Genomic DNA, 26,514 nt, shown 5'->3' on the forward strand with positions numbered 1-26,514 from the left:
ACTCTCTTCTTTTCCCCTATTTAAGCAGAAAGCAGACAAATAGAAGCTTGAGAAAAACAAACCTAGGAACCCTTATTAATTTCTGACTGCATTTCTGCCTCAATTCTACATCTGTAAAAAAGTGCAGCCCTAATAAACATGAAGACCTATGGAATAATGTTTGATTATGACACACACACAAAAAAAAATAACGCAGACTATGTATCTAGTGTTTTATAAAGCACATTAGTTCTCCATTAGTTAAGTCATCACTTAGGTTTGTGATCTGCCCTTGTCCTTTGCCTACCAGATGCTGTTGCAGAAAGATCTCAGTTCATCACAGTGAAAAAACATGATGCATCCACCTGAATCTCAAAAAAGTAGTCACATTCGTTCATACAGGTTTTGGCTCCTAATTAAGGCACTTCCACATCATGTTTGTTGACTAAAGAGAAGAGTTCCTCTGAAAGGGTTTCACACTGTTCCTCAGATACTGGGGGTCTTACCACACACCTGGTAGATTCAATGCCATCAACAGGAAAGGCTACAGAAAATGATCAGTGCAAGGTGAGAAAGCAAATGGAATGGAAATAGTCTCAGACTTTGTAAGATTCCATATTCCATCACTTAAGGCCTGACAAGTAGCTGAAAGGAATCTCTATGTCTGCAACCTTGTAACGTGTATTAACAGCGTAACCCACAGCTGAACCCAAAACAAAAATAAAGCAAAAACTCTTCAGAAGCATCTGCTGCTGTGCAACTCCTGTTCCTTAAACAAGAACAGAGGAGATGCAGAAAGATGAGAAAAAGGCCTCAGAAAGGCTTAAATAAACCACTGGACCTGAGGCAGAAGAAGCAACTCCTTTGGAAAGTGGAGGTGTAATTTTTACAGTTCTCTGTGTCTGATCAATAAAAAGAAATGATAAAAAGCTGTTAACCTTTTGAACTGAAAGAAGTTGAATGTGCACAAACCTACAGAGTTCCAGGACTACTGCTCAACAGAATGGTAAGACCTTACTAAGAGGGAGTGGTGAGATCTCATTAACAGAGATTACTCACTGCTGTTTGGTTTGCAGTAGTTACTCTAGAAAAATGAGAAAAGTAAACAAAGGGCTGTCAGTGCAGAAATCAACAAATCCAGTATCAGGAGTCAAATTAGAAAATAACCCAAATTCATTAGTAGTTATCTCCAAAAGAGGTGACAGGAGCAACACTTGACTACTCTCAAGGTGTCACTGAACAACAGAAAAATACATTTTTCTCATTTGTGAATACATCATATGAAGACTAGTCTGCTTCATTCTTCTACTCACACAGCAGCATCTCTTGATGACAGAGGCCAACCCTTAAGTCTGTGCCAAATTGTGCCATACAAAGATATGTGTGCTTTGGAACTGCTTCCATATGTGAAGATCAATGAATAGGAAAGGCCGACGAGGCATTGCCAACACTGTGCTGCTTCAGATTGGATGTCCTCCATTGCCTCTTACCCAGTACGCAGTCACTCTCCTGAAGCAGAAAGCGCTACTGAGGGAGAGAAGTAAAATACCCTTTGTCAAGAAGATCTTGACAAAGATGACTGAGCCTGCAACATCAACTGCAGCAGTGTTTCCTGAACATTTTCAGGGAAGAGAAACAGCAAATCTGAAGCTAAAAGTTGATCTGTCCTGGTCTCAACAAACATCACCAGAAGACCATAGGTAGACAGAACGATTACAGAAAAACACAATGAGAGGCAAACAATTCCCTGAAAACCTTGACAGGTCTTAAAATAAGGAGTGGCTGTTGAGGAAAAGTAAAACTTTTGACATCAAGATAAAGAAGATTAGAAGAATAACGCTTAAAAACAAAGGAAATTCTGCATGCAGCAACAACGGAATTTATGCACTCAGAAGTAACAGAAATGCAAAAGGAACTTATCCTTCCACCATACCTTCGTAAAGAGGAAAAGTCTTTCATGAGAACACAGAACAGAGGGCATCATGTTCAACAATCAAGAAACACAAAGGTTCTCAAAGAAGAGCAGAGAAGAGACCTATCAGCTAGCAGCCATAATTCTCTATTAAAAAGAAAAATTTCTATTTTTATAAAGACTTCTAATCAATCCTTCTGAATACTACATTAAGTGTAGGTATTCACCTTATTAAAGCTTTTAATGAAGAATCATAGAATCACAGAATAGTTAGGATTGGAAAGGACCTTAAGATCATCTAGTTCCAACCCCCCTGCCATGGGCAGGGACACCTCACACTAAACCGTATCACCCAAGGCCTCATCCAACCTGGCCTTGAACACTGCCAGGGATGGAGCATTCACAACCTCCCTGGACAACCTATTCCAGTGCCTCGCCACCCTAACAGGAACGAATTTCCTCCTTATATCCAATCTAAACTTCCCCTGTTTAAGTTTTAACCCATTACCCCTTGTCCTGTCACTACAGTCCCTAAGGAAGAGTCCCTAATGAAGAAAGCATTACACAACTGAAGAACTGCAAGCACAATAAAGATGCTTGACAGATTTTTTGCCAGAGTTCATAAACATTACCAACTTTGTAGAATCTGTCCTAAGTTAGCTAGGGAATGCTTAAGTTTCCTTTCTCCAGAATGACGTTACATGGCAGGACAGATGATTTTCACAACTGTGATGCAAGAATTGCACACACCACAAAAACAACTGATTGACACTAGCCTGACTTTCAGGCATTCCTAGTCAGCAAGATTAAAGACAACTAAATTATATTGTTATGCTTCAGACAGATTAATGATGCCTTTCTGGGTTTTAATTTAAGATCCATATTTAAATATAAACAGTAAGATTAGCTATTAAAAGTTTCTAACTGTACAGAATTTCCTACATGCTAATGTATTTCTGTATTTTGCAGCTATAACAGTTGCCAGCAGAGGCTCAAACTGGAATAGCAATTATTGCCATACTATTTCATGACTCACGTATGTGAAAGTTTAGCAAGACATTTAATTCCAAAGACTTTTTCACTTTTAAAACACACACTGCTTATATGACTAATAAAAAGGATTTTAATAAAACCATACCAAGAATATGCTTGTAGAATGATCTTGTGAAGTAGATGTTCACCAACTGCCTGTGATTCAGAGCTAGCCCCAGGATCTGTCCTGCAAAACGGAAGTAGTTCAAATGGTCTGGATTTACAGAAGAATTGCTGTTCGGCTGGAAAGTTGTTCCTGTAAAACAAAACATTATCACAGAATGTTTCATTACTTTTTAAGTGAAGTTCAAAATTATCAAATACACTAAGCATCTGAAACCACTGAAAGTGTTGTATTTCGAGGTTTTAGAAGATTATCTGGGATTTTTTGCTTATGCCAAAAAGATGTCAGAAAGAAACATACTAGAATGTAATGACATCCTATTATTACAGTGATATTGTTTAGCCACTTTCCAAGGCACGACTCTGAAATAATTAACATAAGGGTAATCATGACCTGCTGAATTTTGTCCTCCATTTTACTATACTGCTATACGCATTTCTTGCTTACTTTAACAGGCCACAATTCACAGTAGCAACTCGTGAACATGCCCAAAGGAAGGATCAGAATGCATGTACTTCCTTTTATCTGGCTCCAGACAAATGCAGCCAGGAAACAGTTCAGTTGTGGTGTCCTTAGAAAAGGCCACTTCAGACATCCTTGAACTTTTCTTTTGAACTTTCAGGAACTACCTATGCCTGTTCTGTTGACCCAAGTTCCTTGCCGCTTCCCAAAACTTTGTAAGGTAGAACACAAAACATTTATTACTTGATGATGATGTGAAATATCATTGATACAAAAATACAAGGTAGACGTTTCAGATCAACATCTGGTTTGTTGTGGTTTAACCCCAGACAGATAGCTTGTTCACCCACCCACCCCCCCCTCCTTCTTGCCCTCCCCCTACTCCTGGAAGGACGGAGAGGAGAATCAGAAAGAATGCAACTCTCATGGGTTGAGATAAGAACAGTTTAGTAACTAAGGTATAACACAAATCACTACTGCTACCACCAATAATAGTAACGATAAAGGAAATAACAAGGGAAGAGAATACACCACCTCATCACCAGGCGACTAGTAACTCGCCCCCCCCAGCCCGACCAAGCACCGACCGATACCTCCTCCAACCCTGCAGTCCCCCTAGCCCAGGTAACTCTCCCAGTTACATCCTAGGCATGACGTGCTGTGGTATGGAATACTTCTTTGGTCAGTTTGGGTCAGGTGTCCTGTCTCTGTTTCCTCCTGGCTTCCCTCCTCCCTGGCAGAGCATGAGGCTCACAAAGTCCTTGGCCAAACCAAAACATCATTGCTTTCAGCTCTGTTCCCAGGCCGAAAGTCAAAACACAGCACTGCACCAGCTACCAAGAAGGAGAAAAATGACTGCTACTGCTAAACCCAGGACATGATTTTACCACAAAAATTAACTAACTGAATTAATGGATTTCTAAAAGAAAATAAAGAAATACCTCTACAGTTCCCTATGGAAAACACTTTCTATACTGCCCTCAAAGTGTTACGTCTTTCTTCTACCAAGCAGAAATACCATGGACTCGTTAAAATCAACTTGTTCCCTTACAAAAGAGAGAACAAAATCAAGGAAACGTCAAATTAGGAAAAATATTTCATCTGTAGCTATAAAAATGTACAATGATAGATCACTTCTCCGTATATATGAAAACAATTCTGCCAGTGTTGTTTATAAAAAGAAACAACCCTACATTCTGAAAGCAAGTAACTTTTGCATTATAAAAGACGACACCATAAAATTAGGAAAGAATAAAAAGGCAAAGACATACCATCAGCTGACTGAGTAAATAAGGCATAATCTGGGTTAACTATTTCACTGGATAAGATATCAAACCACTCACGCACAACACCCTGTCCCTGCATGTCAAAAGAATAAAACATGTTAGTACATAGAAAATCATAGAATCATAGAATAGTTAGGGTTGGAACAGACCTTAAGATCATCTAGTTCCAAGCCCCCTGCCATGGACAGGGACACCGCACACTAAACCATACCACCCAAGGCCTTGTCCAGCCTGGCCTTGAACACTGCCAGGGATGAAGCATTCACAACCTCCTTGGGCAACCTATTCCAGTGCCTCACCACCCTAACAGGAAAGAATTTCCTCCTTATATCCAATCTAAACTTCCCCTAGTTAAGTTTGAACCCATTACCCCTTGGTCCTGTTACTACAGTCCCTAATGAAGAGTCCCTCCCCAGATCCCTATAAGCCTCCTTCATATACTGGAAGGCTGCTATGAGGTCTCCACGCAGCCTTCTCTTCTCCAGGCTGAACAGCCACAACCTTCTCAGCCTATCTTCATACAGGAGGTGCTCCAGTGCCCTGATCATCCTCGTGGCCCTCCTCTGAACTTGTTCCAACAGTTCCATGTCCTTTTTATGTTGAGGACACCAGAACTGCACACTGTACTCCAAGTGAGGTCTCACAAGAGCAGAGCAGAGGGGCAGGATCACCTCCTTCGACCTGCTGGTCATTCTCCTTTTGATGCAGCCCAGTATAGTATCATATTAGTACAACCATCACTGCACAAACAGTTACACAGGGCAAACAGACATTTCTTAATAAAGCATAACATTTATTTTAAATTAGGATTTTTAACAATACTTGCGAAACAGAATTTATATTTCTATATATATCATAAACGAAAACCATGCAATTTTACCCACCATGCCTTCTTCTCCATGAAATCTCACAGCAATCCCCTGCTTTAGTTTTGCACAATTTGCTTTAGAAACAACTTCACAGCTACTCCTAAAAATAGAATCTAAATAAAAAGCACCAATTATTTTTTCTTTATTTGTTATATTTCAGTGTATTTCAAATCTATACTAATTCCATTTATAATACAATACCTCTGTGAACCAAAAGGATGTCATTTTCATTGACAGGCCTGTGCACCATGTCTGAATCTGGCTGCCCAGCATGCAGATGTTCATAGAACCATTCACAGCGATCTTTAAATGGCTACAAAACAAGGGGTATACCACATTATATAGATGTATTCAACCAAGTAATTCCACTGTCATAAGCATGACTGGAAAATGGTTATACATACTTCTCAACTCATTTTTGAGATGTGCAGAGCCACTTGGTGCTACCTCATTATGTTATACAGTATTTTAGGAAGAGGAAAGGACTAAACATAACCTTGTGTGCCTGCTGTAGTCCGATATGCAGAAAGACTGGACCATCAGTTATCACCACATAGGAGAAAAATAGCATGAAACTTCTTCCAGGGCAGGGGTAAAAGGAATCTATATAAGAAGTCAGTCACTGGCTTCTGTAACACTACTTATTATCAACCACACCTGAGCACATTACCACAAATGATATAAACAAAGGGTACTTGCAGTAAAGTTCACTGGCAATAATAAACAGCCCAAAGGGACCAGAAAGATTACAAAGCAATTCCTAGCTGAGAACATCCTAGTTTGTTTTCAGTATTTCGATTAAATATTTTGCAGTTCTGCCAAGACTGATACGACCCAAGTACGGCTTCTCTCATCTATCACAATTCACAGCACGCACTTTTAGTTGATCTAACAGTTCTCAGGGTCTCTTCATTATTCAGAGATAATGAACTTCAAAAATGTACATTTCAACCAAAAGAAAACAATACACCTAGAACATGTTCTAAAAATAAAATACAATTACCAAAAAAACAATGTACATCTAAAAATAGAGGCGCAACTAAAGAAATAAGTATTTTGGAACAGACCCTCCACAATTATTGTGGGGTGGGTGGAAGGTGTCTGGTCAGAGGAATTTTACCTTTATTTTCAGCAAATTCTGTCTTTGACCAAAACAGTTTAATGTAAGGAACCTTTCTAATAGAGAACAAAGCAAAATTATACCAGTGTGTGCTAAATGAAGGAGTTTCAAATAGCTCATTATTGACCAAAGACCATCTTCATTCATAATAGAAAAAAACATGCAGCCTTATCCCTCAGCTACAAGTAGACAATCATACTCTTTTAAAGCTAAGTGAAGAAAACATGGCAGATGCTTAACACTAAAGTGTTACGTAAAGCAGCAGACTTCCATATGGGGAGGTGGGGGTGTGGCGTTCACTCGCTAATTTTTCCACTTAACTACATTAGTCTTACTCCTAGAGTAATGCTTTAGCCTTGAACTCATGTCACATGTTAAACTGAGAAGCAAGGTTAGGTTATGCAAGGCATAAGGATTTTACAAATAAATTAAAAAAAAAAAAAAACACAAAACCCAAACAAAAGGAAATGGTAGGAAACAAAGAGTAACAAAACAACATTATGTCTCACTGAAGACACTATCACTAATTAACTATGGCCAAATCAACTAACAGTGGTGTATTTATCCTCTGGTTTATCTCAAAATCAAGTCAATTAAGGAAAAATCACAGCATGTTAAAGCTGAATCTATTAGATGTGCACAAATAAATTTAATAATAGGAGATAAATTTTAACTGAAAGTTGGACCTGTAAGACATTTAACATCAGTCATCTCAAATAAGACAAACATGCATTTCAAAGAATTAAAACTACAGAAATCTGGCTGCCATGTCTCTTTAATCTGATCTTTCAACATCCCAGATTCAGAAGCACTGGAGCCCACACTTAGTTCTTCCATCCTCCACAAATGGATTTTTTTAAATTGTTATCATTATTATTAAACAAACTCATAGACACTGTAACCAAGCATCTCCTGACATTTACCTGGGCTTTTATGATGTGCATAAATCTGGACATTAGTTCAGGACACTCAAGAAGAAAATGGAAGTGATCAAAAATTATTTTGGGATTTCTGAAATAAAAATAGGTTAGAAGCCTGTTAGTAAGAGATCTAATAATAACGCTTCATGAAAAATGAAGTCTACATAAAGAGACAATGCAATTAATCACACAGAAAAGTTCCGACAAACTCTTCATTTTCATGTTTTCTTAATTCATGCTTCCAAATTACTTGCACTTCCTTTCAGCATGAAGGATTACAAGCAGCTCTCCAGATAGAAGCAATATTATAAAGTGGGCAGTCCAGAGAAACTCTGGAAACAGCCAAGTGTGCAAAGATGGTTTAGACTCCTTTAATAAGTTATTATGTATAACACATTTGAGGAAGAGTGAAAGCTTTGACCTGGTTCAGCATGGAAGGCTTTTTTGGAACAAAAACGAAGGAAGAATGCATTAAGGAAATTATTCTGTTGCTCTGTGACAAAAAAATTGTTCACTAAACCTCACCATCAAATGCAGAGCAGTTCATTTAACTGAGCTCTCTGAATCATTAGTATGCACTCCCTTGAATTTGGCAGGACCACTGAAGTGCATGTGGTTTCACCTGTATTTTGAGGTTACTGTTGTGACAATTCATTAAGAAGAAAAATATGAGTTTGAATTATTTGGGGAAGAAAAAAAAAGCAAAGAAATTAGAAATCCTGTATTTCTCGAAGCTTACCGGTTAACAAAACACTTAAGGACATCATCATGTTTACAGACAAACTCTATAAAACGAGGTGACGTCATCCTGTGCAAAAAATGCTTTAGTTAATGATACTGAAAATAATTTGAATTACATAAAATGTTGCATTCTTTTAATAAAATATTAACATCCATTTCTAATTATATAACTAGTCAATCATAAAACTAAATACTCAGCAGCATTAAGATTTCATAATAAGCTCATAGAAAAGGCAAAACCCACACTAATCAAGAAGATCAAGCAACCTCACCAATAACTCTTATCATCTACATGAACAAGAAAAGCTGAAACTAACAGAAATACAATGAAACCCTTTCAGCTCAGCACAACTGAAACATTTATATGGAAAGAATAATGTTATATGAACAATATACATGATATGCATTGTTCTGTATTTTTGTTTATTGTATATAACTCCTATCACACACCGTATAGATTGTGGCAAGAGAGGAAACAGTCAGGAAGAAATAACCTTACAAACTCAAACTTAATAATGGGGGACAAAGTTGTATTTAATGGCTTCATGAAACAACAAAATTGCTTGCCAGGCAAGCATCTCATACACTAACATGGAACTGTTTTTTTTTCCTATATATCTGGAAAACAAGGTAAGGATTAACACAGGTGCAAATTTTACTCCTTTTATTTACAACTATCTCCTGTATTTTCTGAAACAGAAATTCTTACATGGATCCTTTAGCTTCCGCAAAAGCTAATACTTGCAAGCAAGAACAAACCCCTCTCATCAAGCGCCTTGAAAGGTTGTGAAAAATACTGTAAAAAGTCCAGGATAACAAAAACAAAACAAAACAAAAAATCTACTTAGCACACACTCATCATTTTTGATGCTGAAAATTCGGAACACTGTAGTTCAGTGCATTAAAAAAAGAATGCGCAGATTCAGTATCAGCATTTGCAGAAGAAAAGCAATCACAGCAAGTAAAAGAAAAATAACCTCAATATTTCAAGTGTTAACCAGCATGAAATGCCATCTTTAGTGTATGAGTATTAGGAACAATGGATAACAGTGTGCTGTTTACTCTCCTCCATTAAACAAAGACACACAAATCTAAAATTAAAGCCATTTTAAATTATTTTCCCTGAAAGTGTCATTTGTTATAATTTCAAATATTATTTGAAGATGGCAGCAGTGTTGAATTACACCACTGTGCCATTTACTTCTATTAATATGAAAACGTCAGTAAAACAGAGAAGTCTCAGATCTTTGCTCTGTACACAGTTCTGAAAAGCCCTAAACCAACACAGAACTCAGGTGTGCTCTGCCTTAACTTTCCTGTATCCAAGGGAGTTCCCCCAGTTGCCACTGAAACAGTTCTTAACTCTCCTGGCTCCTAATTCTTAAGTTAAACTTATTTAGTACCCAGAGGACTTCTCCCTAACTTGGAGCACAAAGCATGCACAGGTGCACATGCATTTGGCAGGACATACCCGAAAACCACCTGGGTGCAGGGGGAAGTCACCTCCTCAACTGAATTTTGGCATAAAGACATAAATTGGGGAAAATGTACTTAATCACAACTATAAACATTTCTACTTTTAATTTGGCTGCTATAAGTAATATACTGGCATTTTTTCCTCAGTAAAGTTTGATGGAGATTCCAAGGGAAATTGCTAAGCAGCAGTTCCTTTTTCAAGATGGAAAAAACCTAAAAGTGAAAATACTGAGGTACCTGTGGAACATGCAGATCCCCAAATTGTCTTCCAGAGTGTCCACAGAGGAGTGTGCCTCAAACAGTGCTGGCTGACTTGAAAACTTTTATTCCACTCAGTGTGTCAGAGAAAGAAAATCACTTACAGTGACTGGGGATAACCAAAAGTTGTCATGTAGTGGGAACCTTTCTTCTAAATTCCTCAGGGAGCTTGTAAAACCACCACACTTGCCTAATCTTCCACTCAACAGGGTTGAAAGATCCTTTCCTTGCACGTTCATAAATACAATCCACAACAATTTCACACAAAGACCTCAGTTATAGTGGACACGCTTTTTTCCTTTTTAAACCAGGCACTGAGAGTATTAAATTTACCCAAGTTGTAGTGCCTGTTCCACACAAAACTGTCTGCCAACTGAGCATTACTTTGAGACTGTACTCTCCTTATTATAAGCTTCTGCAATATAGCCAATTTTGCCCCAGCTGTCACTTTCATAACGCACATTTTTCTCTGAGCTTAGTTATTGTTAGATACAAACCAAAAGCAAGAATAGCTAAGTTTCAAGAGATCAAAATTATATAACTTGCAAGTAGCCCACATGATTACAAAGAGCCATTAGACATTCAATACAAAATCTGCCCCAGTGCAGCCAGGTTCAGAGGCAGAAGCACTATGGAAATTCTGCTGCGCTGCTTGGTGCCACTAAAGGTAGGGGAAGAAAAAAAAAAATAATAATGCATTCAATAGCGATTACCCTTGCCTGTCACTAATACTACCTCGTCACCATCAAAATTCTTCAAAGAAAGCGTATACAATTTCAGTAACTAACAGGATCTTCTCCTTACCCCTGAGGCATCTGACAGGAGCAGCACATATAAAAGGCTTGAATGACAGCACTTAGCCTGTTTGCTGTCATGGAGATAACATCCTGGCGATCAGCACAAGCTTCCTGCTTCCCAGCAACTTCATATGTTTTCAACTCGCCAGCATCAGTGGATAGCTCTTTTGGGCCCTCGGTTTCTGCAGTGGCAAAGGAAGGTGTAGGAGTAGCATCCTGGTGATCTGGTCCTTTTTGCTTCAGTAAAATAGAAGTAATGTTGGCAGAGTCCCTTTTGTTTTTCATCAGCTCTGTGGCTATAAGAACAAGCCATTCATCTAGAGAATGCCAGAGCAGTTCCAGTGGCTGCAATAAACATGCAGAACCAGACAAAAAAAGAATATGTTGACATTAGATAACATTGATGATGTGATAATCCTCTTAAGGCAAATAAATTTAAAAGCTTTAAATGATCCTTCAAAAGTCAAGTTAGACATAGGAGTCAAATACTCAACAAAATAAAAAAATAATCCATACTTGTAGCCATAGAGCACAAAGAACAAATGTCATATAGAAGGAAAGTATCAAGCAGCAATGGAGTAAAGATAAAATAATTTAGAAAGAGTGAAACCCTGAACTGTTTCAGAGTTTGACCTCCTGGTGGTTACACAGCACACCACTACCTGACTGCTGCAGCCAAGAAAAACAGCAACACATACTGAGTTTCCAGAGTGACAGCATGTCAGTTCTTTTTAAGGCTGTGGTCAAACAACCTCCCTCTACCAGGTAGATGGAGCAAACCTCAAACAATACCACTGAGATTCAGATTCATGCACATCTAGTAAAATGAGCTTTATGCGTAGCGTGAGCTCATACAGCCCATTTTGATACTATCGCAGATGTCTCCGAGGAAGGGCCACTAATACCTAGGCTTTACAAAATAGAAACAAGTATCAGCAGAATTACATATTAATTTTTAAAGCTATATATTTTATCTTAATAAAGCCATTCTTTATTCACTACCACAAACTTAACACTGATACAATTGAAATCTGGTGCAATTCCACCATCACACATTTGCTCTGAGGTGCAAGACTAACACAGAGGAGAGACAGGGCTGAGAACTGCGGCACACTTGTGAGCATTTTCAAAAAACCCACAAGGGCTGACTGTGCTGTCCCTTAATGGTGTTTAAGGAGATCTTACTGGTGTTAAGGCTTGTTTCACAAGCATAGCATAGTGATCACGGGCATATATATCCTACAGGGAAGCAATTCTGACTCAAGTCTTTCACAGCATTCCAGAAGTAAGAGTAAACTTCTAAACGCACTCCTTTTTCTACATATTACTGTGGCATCAACATTTTTCACCAATTAAAAAGTTCAAAGACTTAGCAGGTATTGAAAATTATCTTCTCATATTCTAAAGTTACCATTAAAAGTTAAGATTCACAGCACACTATACCAGAAGTCTACATTATCTGGAGCACTGTCAGTACACCTCTTAGTGACACACTCTCAATACACCGTAAATTACTTCTCGTGAAAGCTGTGTATTAAAATAATCTGTTCAAATTTACCATTAAAAAAAAATTACCATTATGATTCCATTTTTTCCTCAATAAGAACTTTGGGTAAAGTCAGCCTGATCTCCAAGACTGATAGGCTTTGCTCAACATGCTGTATGACACTCACATAATCCTTATACTCCTAGTGACCATACATTACTCTAGATGGTGACCTGAATACCTCGAGTGTAGGTACCATTTTCTACACAAACATCTCCCACACAGGATCAAGTTAGCTTCTTTCAAGTTTGCCAAGACCTATTCATGAGACCTTCACCACAAAACATAATGCAGAAAGATTTTCTAACAGAAACTAGGATTCATTGAATATATGGGAAAAAAAATGTAGCTGTGTTCTTAACACATGAGAAACTAGGTAGTTGTTTACTAGAACACTAAAATCTAGTTTAGTTCTCCCAAACTTTTCAATGCTTAGCCTGCCAGACACCATTTTTCTGCTGATATGTCTTATCTTTTATTTCCCAGACTCAGAATGCCTTCCGGAACTCTTGCAACTGACTTGTTTTTCCAAAGCTAGTTTTTTACAGATTCTGATCACAAATTCAGTCGAAAGCATAGTGGTGACTTTTAACTTTTTACTTTCCTTTTTTTTTTTTTTTCCCTACTCTAACCTCAGGATATAAAGCTACCTATAAGTATTGCCCACCACCTCCATATCCATGGTGGTCAACATTTTTTGTTAGCAACCATGATCAGACCTTTTCAAGCATAATGTGGACATTGCCAAGTCAGCATTCTTCAGTCAATTCCTATCATGAATCACATATTAACCATAAACCTCCACTCAACCTTCAGTTTTCGTATCTCATATTTCAGAAAAGTTCTTTGTAATTATACACCCAAGTCTGGGTACCAAGCTTTTACAAGAGCACATCTAATGTCTCAAATGCAAGGATTTAATTATGCAACAACTTCCTCTTTACCCATCTAGAAAGCAGAACACTAGAAATCAAACCCGTATTCAAACTACAACACTGAAGCAAAACTTTTGCCAGGTGACACAGTTTGTTAAGACACAGGGAACAGGAGATCACCAATCCTTGAGGTTAGTCTGTTACAGCAGAGAACTGAATTCTATTTCAGAAAAGAACAGTATCAGAAATGAGAGAAATGCTAGAGGCTTCCCAACTTTGTTCAATTAGACAGGGAAATTTTGCAACAAGTTTTCCCAATATGTGATCATACTGCACAGCAACTGGAAGAGCCACACATGAAAAAGTAATTAATGTGAAGTCAGTCAAAATTACTATTCATGAACTTGCTCACTGGTACTATTTGGTCCAAGCTAACAGTGGCTTGTTTGAAGACTGAGTGTTCAAATTGAATGAGGATTTTGCTTCTGGCAAGACCAATACAAGAGCGTGTCTCAAGTGTTTCCACTTCAAAACATTTGGACAGACCTGAACTGACCATGCCTGTACTGAATTACATACAGAGAACTTCAATAAAATGAAGACGGCCCTGTGATTTTTTTGTCTTTGTCAAACAATAGCATCCCTCAGTAGTCTCAGATCAAGGTATACTCACATTTGTAACGCCTTTCAAGCTAGACCACAGTGGCAACTCTTCAAAATACATTAAATCAGTACAATACAGAAAGCCTTAACACACATAAAGAAAAAAATCTGAAGAAAGTTTTTCTTCAGTTCTTATACTGGATAAAATATGTTTTTGTACCAGCATTTTAGAAGAGTTATGAAGTAGATCTTGCAACTTACCAGGTACAGATCTATTTGGAACTAACATGAGTGCGATCAGAAGGAAAGGAAACAATCCCTTATACTGTGCAATAAGGCCTGATAAAGTTTGTCCACATATCCCACAAGGCTATCTACCACAAGACAGAACTCCTGCCACTGCTGCCCTCAATCCTCCCCAGATAAAAGTTTCTAAGTCCACTCCTGAAAGAAGAGAGTACTGAACAACAGATTAGCTTCCCATATACTAAAGAAAGAAAATATCTAGAGGTCTTCACTCGCTCAAATTAACAGTATTCAGAGAAGTGGGTGGTGACCTGTATCACTTTCTCGTGCTCTACACAGTACTCAAATCCCTACAAGGGACATGACCCAGCAGTCTAAGAGACCTTTTCCTCATGAAACTTGTATCAAAATTCAAATTATCTACATTTATCCCCACAACTGAATTTAAAGACCAGCAGCAAATGCCAGTTTAAAGCTAATCTCCTCTAAAATTTTAAATTTGGATCTCAAATTTAAAATCTTGAAGTTCCATGCTGACTTTTTTAATACAGATTTAACTCCTATTTTTCAGCAGCAACTTTTGTGGTTTCCTTAATAGTCTGTACTAAACAGCTACACAGCCTACATTCAAGAAAATTCAAACAAAACAAAACCAAAACAAGCAAAAAACCCACACCAAAACCCAAAAAACACAAACAAACAAACAAACCCCCATCAAACAAACAGAAAAGGAGTTCTTTATCTCTGACCTGCATGTCCCACATGCAAGTACTTGTACAAATGAAGACATACAACTGACTTCAACTTCAAGGAGCCTCCATACCATTGCAATTATCTAGAGATAAAGTGAGCTATTTTCCCTCCTCCCAGAAGGTAAAAGGAACCATCACAAACATGTTTTCAAGGAAAAGTTAAAAAAAAAAAAAAAAAAGGAAAGGTAAGAATAAGAGAGAAGTCACCCAACTGACTCAGCACTATGTCTAATCTCTCACTACCTAGTTAATATAAATTCAAGGAAGAACAGGCTAATTCATCTACAACTGAAGATCAACTTAGCATTGCTAGACCTGTGTGCTCCACTGCCAAAGAGTAAGTTCTGGTCGGCAGTTCTGTATTTTTGATTTTGAAATTTACATCAACCTTAAAATACGATGGAGACAACAGCAGCTCTAATGAAGGGCTGCCTCAGTTTTAATACTTTTTAAATAAATAAAGTAATAGCAATAATAATTTTAAAATTATCCTGAAATTTTTGGTTTGCTAGCTAATGCATGAGTAGCACATATCTTGCTCATTATTAGAAAATGTAAGTGTTGGTTTACATAATTAAGATATTTTCTGGGAAAAGCGTGCCAGTTGTGTCATGTAAGTCTACTGCACAAGACTTTGCACTAACTGTCTTTCAGCATACAATTAGTACGAAATACAGTTTCCTTTGCAAATTTAGCTGAATTTTTCTGTTTGCTTTATTGTGAGTTCTGAAATGATCTGGCGTTGAAAGGCTTTCTTTTCTTTTTTTTTTTTTTTTTTATGAGATGAGGTCAGCTACTCCTAAAACCTGAAGAAAAAAAGGTAACAATATTTCACTGCAGACAGTTCCTGTATTAAACACATTTAACGCCTGCTTCTTGTTGTATTTAAATGAATTTTCATTAAAAAATTAGAAATTGCTGTCTCTCATAACATTAGTCTTGTGGTTTGAGTAGGGCTTTGTTTTTTGAAAACAAAAATCTGGTTAAATGTGCCAATCTAGCTCCATATATTTTATTAAACAACTGTAAAGGACAATTATTACATTGTACGGTGTACAATGGATTGTATTTTGCACACAGAATTTTTCATACTTGAGCAGTAGTTTTATACTTATTGCATAAATCAACTGATTATTAAAATTATTTTGCTATTAGAAAAACATTTATACTTGCTTTTTTTTAATAGACTAATGCTTTCCCTCTTTCCAAGAGAAGAAATTTAAACAAAAACTGAGCTACTTAACTAAATGTAGCTGGAATTAAGAGTATAATCTTTCATAACCTTATTGATATAGCTCTGTCTTAAAAGTCTTCAGTTAATCTGATGAATGCATATCAAATAAATGCAGTAATGTCAAAATATCATCTTCATGACACTTTGAAAGAAATGTGAAGGTTATGGAAAATGCCCACATAATCACTGGTGTCTAAATTTAGTAATATGAACTGTGCCATGTAAGAGTTAGGAGGAAGATAGGAGAAATTAAGAGACTACCCTTCAGTTCTTCTTATTTAGGTGCTCTGAATAATACGTCAGTTGTATACCCAATGTATGTTGAGTAGCATGCAGGAAACCAGGACTTCTTTACAGAAAAGGTAAGATGTGATTTTATACAGAGGGATTCCTCAACCAAGAAGTATTAAAAAACACCCAAAAAAAAAAAAAAAAAGAAAAAAACAAAAATCAGAAATTAAATTTCTAAATGTCAAGCACCTAAAGCAGGTGTTTGAAAACAGCTATAAATCAATAACCTCACAAGAGCAGTAGTAAGCTGGTATGTTTTAAAGGATGCAATAATAATAATATTCAGGAACAACTTAGGAAAAAAACTTCATGGTAACAGAGAAAACAATGATCAGATTAGGAGTTCAATTACTTCCATTTATCTTGTGAAGCTGGATAAAACTGAGCGATCAGAATTCCCAGCGAATCTCCAAACAGCACTTTGAAATTATGTTAATACAATCTATTAAATTAATATTACTCCATTTTGAGATTACTACGCTCTTACACAACATAATGGAAATAAAAACAAAGTTTACCAAAATCAGCTAAGTAACTAAGCCTTCAACATCTACTAAACAATATCTTAAATAAGAAATAAAAAGAAGTCATAAGATGAGATGTGCATCAGTGGTTAAATGAATCCAGGAGGGATAAAAAAAAAAAAAATAGAAGAGGTAGGCTTAACTTAAAAAGGGATAGGGACATCAACCAAACTTACTTCCTGTTCATGAGATGTCTGATTAATGAATGCATGCTTTGTGAAATTCATCTCTTTAACGTCTATCTTCCTAACAACATCATATACTTTTCTGACCTTGAACACCTGACTTCTTGGAGTTTTATTTCCATTGTAGCCCATGTCATTTCCATTACTGGGAGAGGATGGGCCAATGCGAAAGACATGGCAAAATATCCTCACGATCCTTAAGAGACTCTTCATTTGAGCTTCATAATTACTTGACAAGCTGGGGGAAAAAACGGAATATTTTAAGTTTTTTGCCTTGATGAAGTAACTTAGTATGTTAAGGAGTAAGTAATCTAATGGTAGGGTCTGACACATACGCTGAAAAAATACCCTAAACTTTAAACCCTACTGAATTTTAATTTTCATTTCCTGCACCAGCCCCAAAAATCAAATATAAGCACTATAATTGTACTAACATATACTCAACATTTCAACTAGAAATGAAATAAGAACAGCAAATTCCAGATCTTGCAAAACACTTATTTTGGTTTTATGTACATGTACACTTCTTATGAACCATTGGTAAGAAATTCAACTTAGTACAGTACGGATTTCAACATATGAAAGAAATTGGGATATCCAGATGAAAATGTTTCTCAGTTCAGAAAAGCCAGCATCCACTAGCATACTGACTAATCAGATATGCTGACACAGCCCATCCTTAACATTCTTCTACATACTCATTAAAGATCTCAATCAGACAAGGAATCAGGCTGATAACCATGCCACTATTTCTACCTAGGAGAAACATCATCTAAAACATACTACATGATAGCACCACTATGCTATTTATTTATCAAAAATATATAGGAAAAGTTTTATGCCATCTTAACTGAACTGGCCAACACTGAACTGCGCACCAATACAGTGTAGAATACAAGATACTCATGACTTCATGCACAAGCAGAATATTCTCCATCAAATTCAACTTTGTTTTCTTTCCTTAAACCCCAAGTAGTAAGAATTATTCGTCTTGAACACATAAGAAAAAAAAATGCAAGAAATTTAAACTTTTTCCACTGAACTCTACTCATTTACACATTTTATGTGAGTACATGTTCAATTCTATCCTTAAACTACTTGCAACTTAGAAGCATGTTTTCTAACTGTAAGATCAGTACAGACCAGAAAACTGGCATCTTAGAGCATGCTGTAAACCTCTGATGCAAATACAGATGTTAATTCACAAACCTGAAACAGCTAGTTGTAACAGTACCTTCACCATGATGTCACTCTCCCTATGGCACGGGTAAAAGCAAAAGACCTATCCATTTTCAACACTACATCTGAATAACTGCCACAGAGGTATTAATTTCATAACGCCACATACTAAAAATTTTACCAAACTGATAAACGAAGTACAACTTTCTTGTCGTAATCTAGACTTCAACCAGAGAAGTTTTCAGTAAATAGAGATAAGAAAGAAACACAGAGATGCACTGTTAAGTTTCTAACCAGGCAAAGGAAATCCCCTGACTAGCAGGCTGTAATTACATTGCCAGAAGCTCTAGTTACAGCCACAAATTAGCACTGGTATATAAGCACAGATTTTAAGGGAAAAAAACCAAAAAACAAAAAACAACCAAAACCAAAAAACAACCAGCCAACCAAAACCATTGATTGAAGTTTAGCATCCCTCAACAACAGTGTTTTCCTGGAGAAGTTTCAGGTTTAAATCTGCAGGAAGAGGACCCAACTATTGTAAAAATACCTTAGAGAACTTTTAATAGTTTACTGAAGCTTTTACTAGCAAGTTTGTAAACATTCAGCTAGGCCCAACTGGCACCAGCAAGACCAAATCAGGCCACACTAGAATTATTCCCTGGAAAGAAGAAATGTGCAATGGAGATAATGCCAACTGGACAGGCTCCTTGCTGGTACTCAAAGCAGAAGTCCTCAAGCAGAAGTTCAGTGGCACTCCTGGCTACCCGATATAGAGGCATTACAAAAAAACAACTTCAAACACTTTTGAACTAAACAACAAACCAACCCAACAACAATGGGCTGTGGGTTAATACCCAGGAAAATAACAGGAGGAGAGAGGAAAGAGGCCCAAGCTTAGATGGTCTATAATTCACCAAGTACTACCATCATCCTCATTATGTTAATAACAAAGCAGCTAAGAAATGCTTAGTTGAAGTAGAAACTGAAGCCTCTGACACAGAAGAGAATTAGAGAGAACAGTTTTTGTGAAACTATGTTTTGTAATAGAGAAAGAAAATAATTCCATTTCCCTTGTGACGTAATACAAAGTACCCAAGAGAACTGGGAACTGGGCCAATAAGAATCCACAGGACACCCCAAGTACAGGCAACTCTGGAAATGTCTGCTCATCAATGCAGAGCAAAGCATCCAATTTGTCCTCAGCCTCTGCTACAACCCATATGCTGCAGTACAGGAGTACATACTGGCTCAAGTTCAGAGACAGTACAGACACATAGATACTGTTTCTACAGCCATACTGAGGGAGCACTGCTCAGTACAGAAGAGTAATAACAGTAATAAATCAAATTTAAACACATAGTCAGTTTATCTCTGAAGATAATGAAATAGGAACTAATACTGCCTCATATGATCTAATCCAGCTACCATGATTTCTGATAATGTCACCATACAAAGCAAGTTTCAAACCCTTTTCTGTAGAATGGTTTTACATTTTATCACAGCTTATTTGTGAGAGATCTATGGGCTCTAATGAAGTCTGGCGACAAAAGGAATGTGTTACAAGTTAAGCTGATTACACATTAAAGCCCAGGAACAGCTAAAGCCCTTCAAAAAGTTATCTTTGCAGCAACAAAATGTCATCAATATGTCCATGCACTTTAGCACCAACTGTTTGAGGGGTTTAAGCTTTTTATGCTCATTCACTGAGGCAAACACTCATCAGAACAAGACTGTGATTAATGGTGTCACGAATTCCCTAGCATTGCCTAGGAGTTCTGACCTGCTACCTACAAACTCCACCCAATTTAACATGACTGATGTCGAAGGAAAAAAAAGGCACCTAGAACTAAGAATATATTATTTAATCTCCGTCTAGACAATGGGCTCCTCAAACTTCAGCCCCAGTTGAAAGCATTCAAAGTCTTATTCTTCTACAAGCTATGCTGACAGACCTCTCTGGTTACACAACCCTCTTAAATCTCTCTTCCAAAAAGCCATCCAGACCATGTTAGTAAGGAAATTCCACTCATGCTTTCAGGCTCTTTACCTCTTTCAGCAAAATTTTTCTTGGCTTTTAGTAAACCATAAAGTTTAGAGCAGATTCTGCTACGTTTTGAAAACAGTAAAATGTTACTGGTGTTCCAACAGATTACATAACTCCCTCAAACAGATACCATAAAAACTAGGAAAGCCTATTAACATGCTTGCTTGTTTTATGTATTTCCCCAGGTAACTGCTGCTTGAATTGTTGAGAGCACAGAGGCATGTAAATTTTTGTCTCGCGTATATATTAGTAGCCATGGAAGGCAATCAGAACCAGCAAGACTCTTCTCACACATGGTAAGAAAGCATGCAGAAAAGTTAGATATGAAGAGAAGAAAATGGTAGCTGGCTAAAAAGCTTCCCTTCCCAGAGCTGATATAGCCAAACTAAATAAAAAAAATGCACTGCTCTGCAACTCAGGCTTCTTGGCCAACAGCCATACAAGGACACCAACCTCCTTTCCTCAAGACAACGATCTGAACAGGCACTGTCATTAAGAATCAGGTTAGAGTTCTGTCTACTCCAGCATGTGCCAGGCATGAGATAGCTCGGATTATTAAAACTACTAAGGGGCATTAACTGCCAGGTAGCTTATCAACTTACTTACGATTCTCTCACACTTACCTAAGCAGTTTGTGACCATTTGTTGTAGCAACTTCAGCAAGACTTGTTAGGATTTTAAGATACTGGCTTTCACTCTGCTGAGACAAGTGTTCCAGAACTTGCCGCAACTGATGCATTAAAACAAAAGAAAATGCATATTGTCATGGAGTGTCAGATCAACATTTAATTTAGAACATTATCACCCAAGCATTAAGAACTAGCAATATTACTGTACATCTATATTGTCCAACATCTAATCTAACCTCAGTTAACACTTCATTATAATTCACACAGACTACTGAAGTATACCTTCTAGTACGAAGGTATGGTACTACAGGATATACTATATTATAACTGAATGCTTAGCCATGTATTAATAAGAACAACTTATTTTCATCTGAAAAAATTAGTAGGCTACACTTTCAACTTCTTATAGTCAAGAGCATATATTTTAGGTTTATAATTTGTCATTTACCTGTCTCCCCAGTTCACTCCTTGGTTAGTTTATGACAATGCAAATGAACCTTGAATCCTAGAGTCTGTTTTCACTACCTTCATTGCTCAAGTTACTAAATGTTCTTCCTTAGATAAAAAAAATCATACCCTGATAACCAATAATTATGATGACTCTTCTCAAATTTGTCCCTTTTCTTGATAATATCATCACTTGGCTCCCAAAGACTAAATGCTGCAATTGCTCAGACAATACCCTGTCTTCAAATCCCCTTTGTTCTACACTTATCTCCAGCCTAGACTTTTTTGCAGATAAACCAAACCTTCAGCAGCACCACTCTTCATGCATTCCTATTGTATCCTCATTTACTTCCTTCTCGCTCACTTTCAGCAAGTTCAGTAATCCTTCTCAACTTCTCCTGTAGTAAGGTGGTATGAAAAGGCATCTCATAAAGGTCATTTACGCCAACACTCTGCCTCAAGGCATAAGCACTTGTATCTTCAATCCAAACTGGTCTGCCCAATCTGCCTGCCTGGTTTTCAAATATCTTCTACCCTGGAATCTCTGCAGCTTCACTAACTGAATTTTTTCTAATACTTCACTTCCTTGACTGTGTGAGAGTTTTCCCCCAAGGTTCAAGTGAATCTCTAGCTACAAACGGCTGAGGCAGTATCTTTCTCCCTGCAGTCTGTCAGTAATTTTCCAGTTTGTCAACAACATTTAAGTTCATGTGAGTCCTGACTTCCAACATGCAACCAGTCTCTTCATGTAATCACTTTCAGAGAATATGAACTGGTCATGATCCAAGGCTTTGGGCAGAACAGCTCAGACTTGGCCCTAGAAAACCACACTTAAAATGTTTTCATTTTGGCAGTGAAGCATAACAGTGCCACATTCAGATCTTTTTGCACACACCTCTTCCATTACACAGACATTCATTTTTCTCATCTACTGTCTTCACTTTTATAATATACGATAATATGCTTTGCCATTTCCCGTCCTGTAGAAAGTCTTTTTTGTTCCATGACTTTAGTTCTTTAACTTCCTTTCACTTGAAATCACCTACACTATTCCCCATGCTTCTAACACACACTCTGAGAATTCTCACCTCTAACATTTTACTTTGTAAAACTCAGACCTGTCTCAGAAATTTCAAGACTGTTTCTATATGGACTTATAAATGCTCAGGTTTGCAGTGGAAGTAATAGGATTAAAGAAAAAAATAAAAACTTCAAAAATCTAGCAAACCAAGTCCAGTGAAGTGGCAGCCAATCCCTTACTAAAACTATACTTGCTTTTTCAATTTACAGTCTGTACAATTGTTTGCAGTTATTTTCAAGCAAACAATATATTAAAAACCCACAGCTATCTAGATTTGGAAGGGGGAAAAAAAGCATCCCATGCTTCTTACCTCCTATGTGAATCAAGAAACAAAAAAAACTTTTCCTTGCTTTTCCTTTGCTTTAGATAGCACTACCCCGCAATAATAAAAGAAACAAGGTCTAGAAGAACCAGTGAAAAAGGAACAGAATAGATTCATCTACAGCAATAACAGCCTAATGAAATTGCAGCTGCAATCTTTCACACTGTTAATACACAAAGCAACTTCATACAGATGAGTGCTCATACTCCGAATGTTTCAGTTCATTCTATATGATTCAAGCCTTGAGACATATCCCAGAATGGATGTCTGCAGATACACACTAAATGAAAGAAAATAGACCCTGCTATATAAAGCAACTGTAGACATAGAATGGTCTACCAGCACCTTAGTATAAACAAGGTACAGGGTACTTGCAACAAATCTGCTTTTTCATTTCTTACACTGTCTAGATCACTTTGCCAAATATATAGTTAGAACACTAAGTTAAAATAGATCCTACATTTAACCCCAAATTCTTGTGTTTAATACTATATGAAGACTGTATATTTTCCATGGGAGGAAAGAAAATCACATTATGATCAACTACTGTGGCACTTACTGGTCAACTTATCATAGAATCATAGAATAGTTAGGGTTGGAAAGGACCTTACGATCATCTAGTTCCAAACCCCCTGCCATGGGCAGGGACACCTCACACTAAACCATATCACCCAAGGCTCTGTCTGACCTGGCCTTGAACACCGCCACAGATGGAGCATTCACAACTTCTTTGGGCAACCCATTCCAGTAAAGAATTTTCTCCTTATAGCCAATCTAAACTTCCGCTGTTTAAGTTTTAACCCATTATCCCTTCTACTATCACTACAGTCCCTAGTGAAGAGTTCCTCTCCAGCATCCTTGTAGGCCCCTCTTCAGATACTGGAAGGCTGCTATGAGGTCTCCATGCAACCTTCTCTTCTCCAGGCTGAGCAGCCAAAACTTTCTCAGCTTATCTTCATACAGGAGGTGCTCCAGTCCCCTGATCATCCTCGTGGCCCTTCTCTGGATTTGTTCCAACAGTTCCATGTCCTTTTTATGTTGAGGACACCAGAACTGCATACAATACTCCAAGTGAGGTCTCACGAGAGCAGAGCAGAGGGGCAGGATCACCTCCTTCGACCTGCTGGTCACGTTCCTCTTGATGCAGCCCAGGATACAGTTGGCTTTTTGGGCTGCAAGTGCACACTGAAGCCGGCTCATGTTAAGTTTCTCATTGACCAACACTCCCAGTTCCCTCTCTGCCCAGTTGGCTGCTCTGAATCTCTTCTCTGCCCAGCCTGTACCTGTGCCTGGGATTTCTCTGACCCAGGTGTAGGACCTTGCACTTGGCACGGTTAAACTTCGTAAGGTTGGCATCAGCCCACCTCACAAGCATGTCAAGGTCCCTCTGGATGGCATTCCTTCCCTCCAGCGTATCAAATGAACCACACAGCTTGGTGTCATCAGCAAACTTGCTGAGGGCGCACTCAATCCCTCTGTCCATGCCACCGACAAAGATGTTGAACTTCTGGTAGTGTATTCTAATCAGGACACTAATATTAAGCCATCAGATCTCTACCACACAGATATACAAAACTATATAAACACAATCCTGTGTTACCATGTTTTCCCGTAGATCTTCATTCTGCGTCATTTGAATTATTGTCTGGAAAAGTCGAGGATGGTATTGTATTAAGACTTCACAAGTTTCTCCGTAACCACCCTAAAAAGCAACAAAACCCATTTTAATTAAAAGAAACATCAGAATTGGGGCTTATACTATTATAGGCATTAACACTTACTTAAGAATTAGCTTTTTTTTTTAATACTGAATTGAATAATCTAATCCTAACATAAATAAAGTGAAATTCAATAATGTATCAAAATTAGATATAACAAAACTTTTGAGAGAAGGCAGAATCAAATTCTTTCAGTATATCAGGTCATATGTATCTGCTCCCCTTCTGTTTGTTTTGGGGTTTGGGGGAGGGGGGGGGGTGTTAGGTGTGTTTTTTTTTTAATGCTTTCCCACATAGAAAGCCAAAGTTACACTTGAACAACGCTTCACTTAACAATTTACCAGCGCGTAAAAACAGTGCAATATTTAGCTTCTCACAGCTGATGGATGACACACATCTACCTAAAACACACATCTACCTAATTACACCCAGAATCTAATCCTTCAAAACAAATATTTTTCTATTTGTCCATAAGGCACAAATCTGACTTGTTAAAGGAAGAAATAGGATAAACTCATGAAAGGATTATTTAACTTTAAAATCAATACACAAGTATGATTCCACTTGTGCCTCAGATCAACAGCTCAGACTTAACTTCATAAGCTTTTGAGAAAAATGTCTTTTAGAAATAACAGGACTTGAATTTGTGTTTTATCTGTATCAACTCTTATTTATCACAACTGCATTTTTAAGCAGGCACCTACAACCTGAACACGCAACAAATTCTACACTGAAAAGACAACTTTGTAATGGATTAAATGCTGCAAATAGAGGTTGCTTCTTTTTGCATGACAGTTTAGTATCTCGCTACAGTGATAACAGAGTCATTAAAAAGATTCATTTAATTGTTAATAGTGCCAAGAAATTAGGTATTAAAATTAAAACCACTCAGAATCCACAGAATTAATGAAAGTCAGTTTTTCAAAATCAAAGTAATACCACCAAAGTTAGCAAGAATTTCAGTCTTTCATCTAGAAAGATGTATGTACACTGAAAAGCAAACTGGTAAGCAAAGGAGAGGGAAAAAAAAAAAAAAAAGAGGTAAAAGGAAATAAAATATTTTGCTTGCTCACACAGGAAGATCACCATTGCAAAACAGCAAACACCAGGGGTCACTACTCACACCTAAAAATGTTGACAGAATTTTTATGCATAAAGCCATGCCCTAGGGACCGCAAAACTGCAGACTGAAGCACACGTTCAAAGCATTAATAATAAAACCCAAGGATTCCCAAACTTTCTAGTAAACTGGAGCTCTGCAAACTCTTCACTTCTCATAAGCTCCTATCTTGCGAAGTCTTTAAAGATGTTAAAAACTTTTGCAAAGGCTGCAAATTGGGAACCTGCCTGTAGGATCACTTTAATTGCAAGAAGTTATTTTTGCATTTCTCTTTCAGCAATGGAGAGCCATCTTTCATAGGCCTTAAAAATAAAAAAAGTAACTGATTGAGTGGCACTGTAATAAGTGACAAAAGTTCACAGAAAGAGTGCTGCTAACTCAGTACCTGTACACAGAGATCCAGTGGAGTAACACCATTTTTGTCTGGTAAATATTTGGCTCCTCTCATCAAAAGAATTTGTGCAGTGTCTCTCTGACCATGGCTGCTCAAAAGAAGAGAAGAGTTAACATAGCACTTATGCTCTAAGTGATAATCCAAGTATTGCATCTAAAACAAAACCCATATAAGCCAGGAGAAAACATACTTATGGTATGAAACTAAACAGAAACATAGGATGTAAGATAATATCACTTACATTTTTCTACTACCTTTCAAGGCCACTGCAGAAGCACAGTGCAACATCAGGGGCTTTACAGTCAGCCTTTGAGCATCAATACCCTTTCTCCAACCATCATCAGC

At 37.5% G+C, this 26,514-nt stretch overlaps 1 protein-coding gene across 4 annotated transcripts in view; it reads right to left on the reverse strand.

Annotated features, from left to right (window-relative positions):
* Nucleotides 1–26,514, reverse strand: part of HACE1 (HECT domain and ankyrin repeat containing E3 ubiquitin protein ligase 1) — a 55,464-nt gene that overhangs the window by 16,687 nt on the left and 12,263 nt on the right. For 3 of the 4 annotated variants that reach the window (XM_061366729.1, XM_061366728.1, XM_061366731.1), the window contains 11 exons: nucleotides 26,161–26,257; nucleotides 24,538–24,639; nucleotides 21,082–21,188; nucleotides 17,224–17,470; nucleotides 10,984–11,321; nucleotides 8,444–8,512; nucleotides 7,708–7,795; nucleotides 5,866–5,977; nucleotides 5,680–5,777; nucleotides 4,781–4,868; nucleotides 3,030–3,179 (listed from right to left, as the gene is read on the reverse strand). In XM_061366729.1, coding sequence (XP_061222713.1) covers nucleotides 3,030–3,179; nucleotides 4,781–4,868; nucleotides 5,680–5,777; nucleotides 5,866–5,977; nucleotides 7,708–7,795; nucleotides 8,444–8,512; nucleotides 10,984–11,321; nucleotides 17,224–17,470; nucleotides 21,082–21,188; nucleotides 24,538–24,639; nucleotides 26,161–26,257 — 1,496 coding nt within the window. The remainder of the gene's footprint in view (nucleotides 1–3,029; nucleotides 3,180–4,780; nucleotides 4,869–5,679; nucleotides 5,778–5,865; nucleotides 5,978–7,707; nucleotides 7,796–8,443; nucleotides 8,513–10,983; nucleotides 11,322–17,223; nucleotides 17,471–21,081; nucleotides 21,189–24,537; nucleotides 24,640–26,160; nucleotides 26,258–26,514) is intronic. The other variant, XM_061366730.1, reaches the window with a different exon arrangement.

Source organism: Neopsephotus bourkii, unplaced genomic scaffold, assembly GCF_033783945.1.
Source record: "Neopsephotus bourkii isolate Nb327-2 ecotype Australia unplaced genomic scaffold, CSIRO-AGI_Nbou_v1 NB_1358, whole genome shotgun sequence".
Lineage (NCBI taxonomy): Eukaryota > Metazoa > Chordata > Aves > Psittaciformes > Psittacidae > Neopsephotus > Neopsephotus bourkii.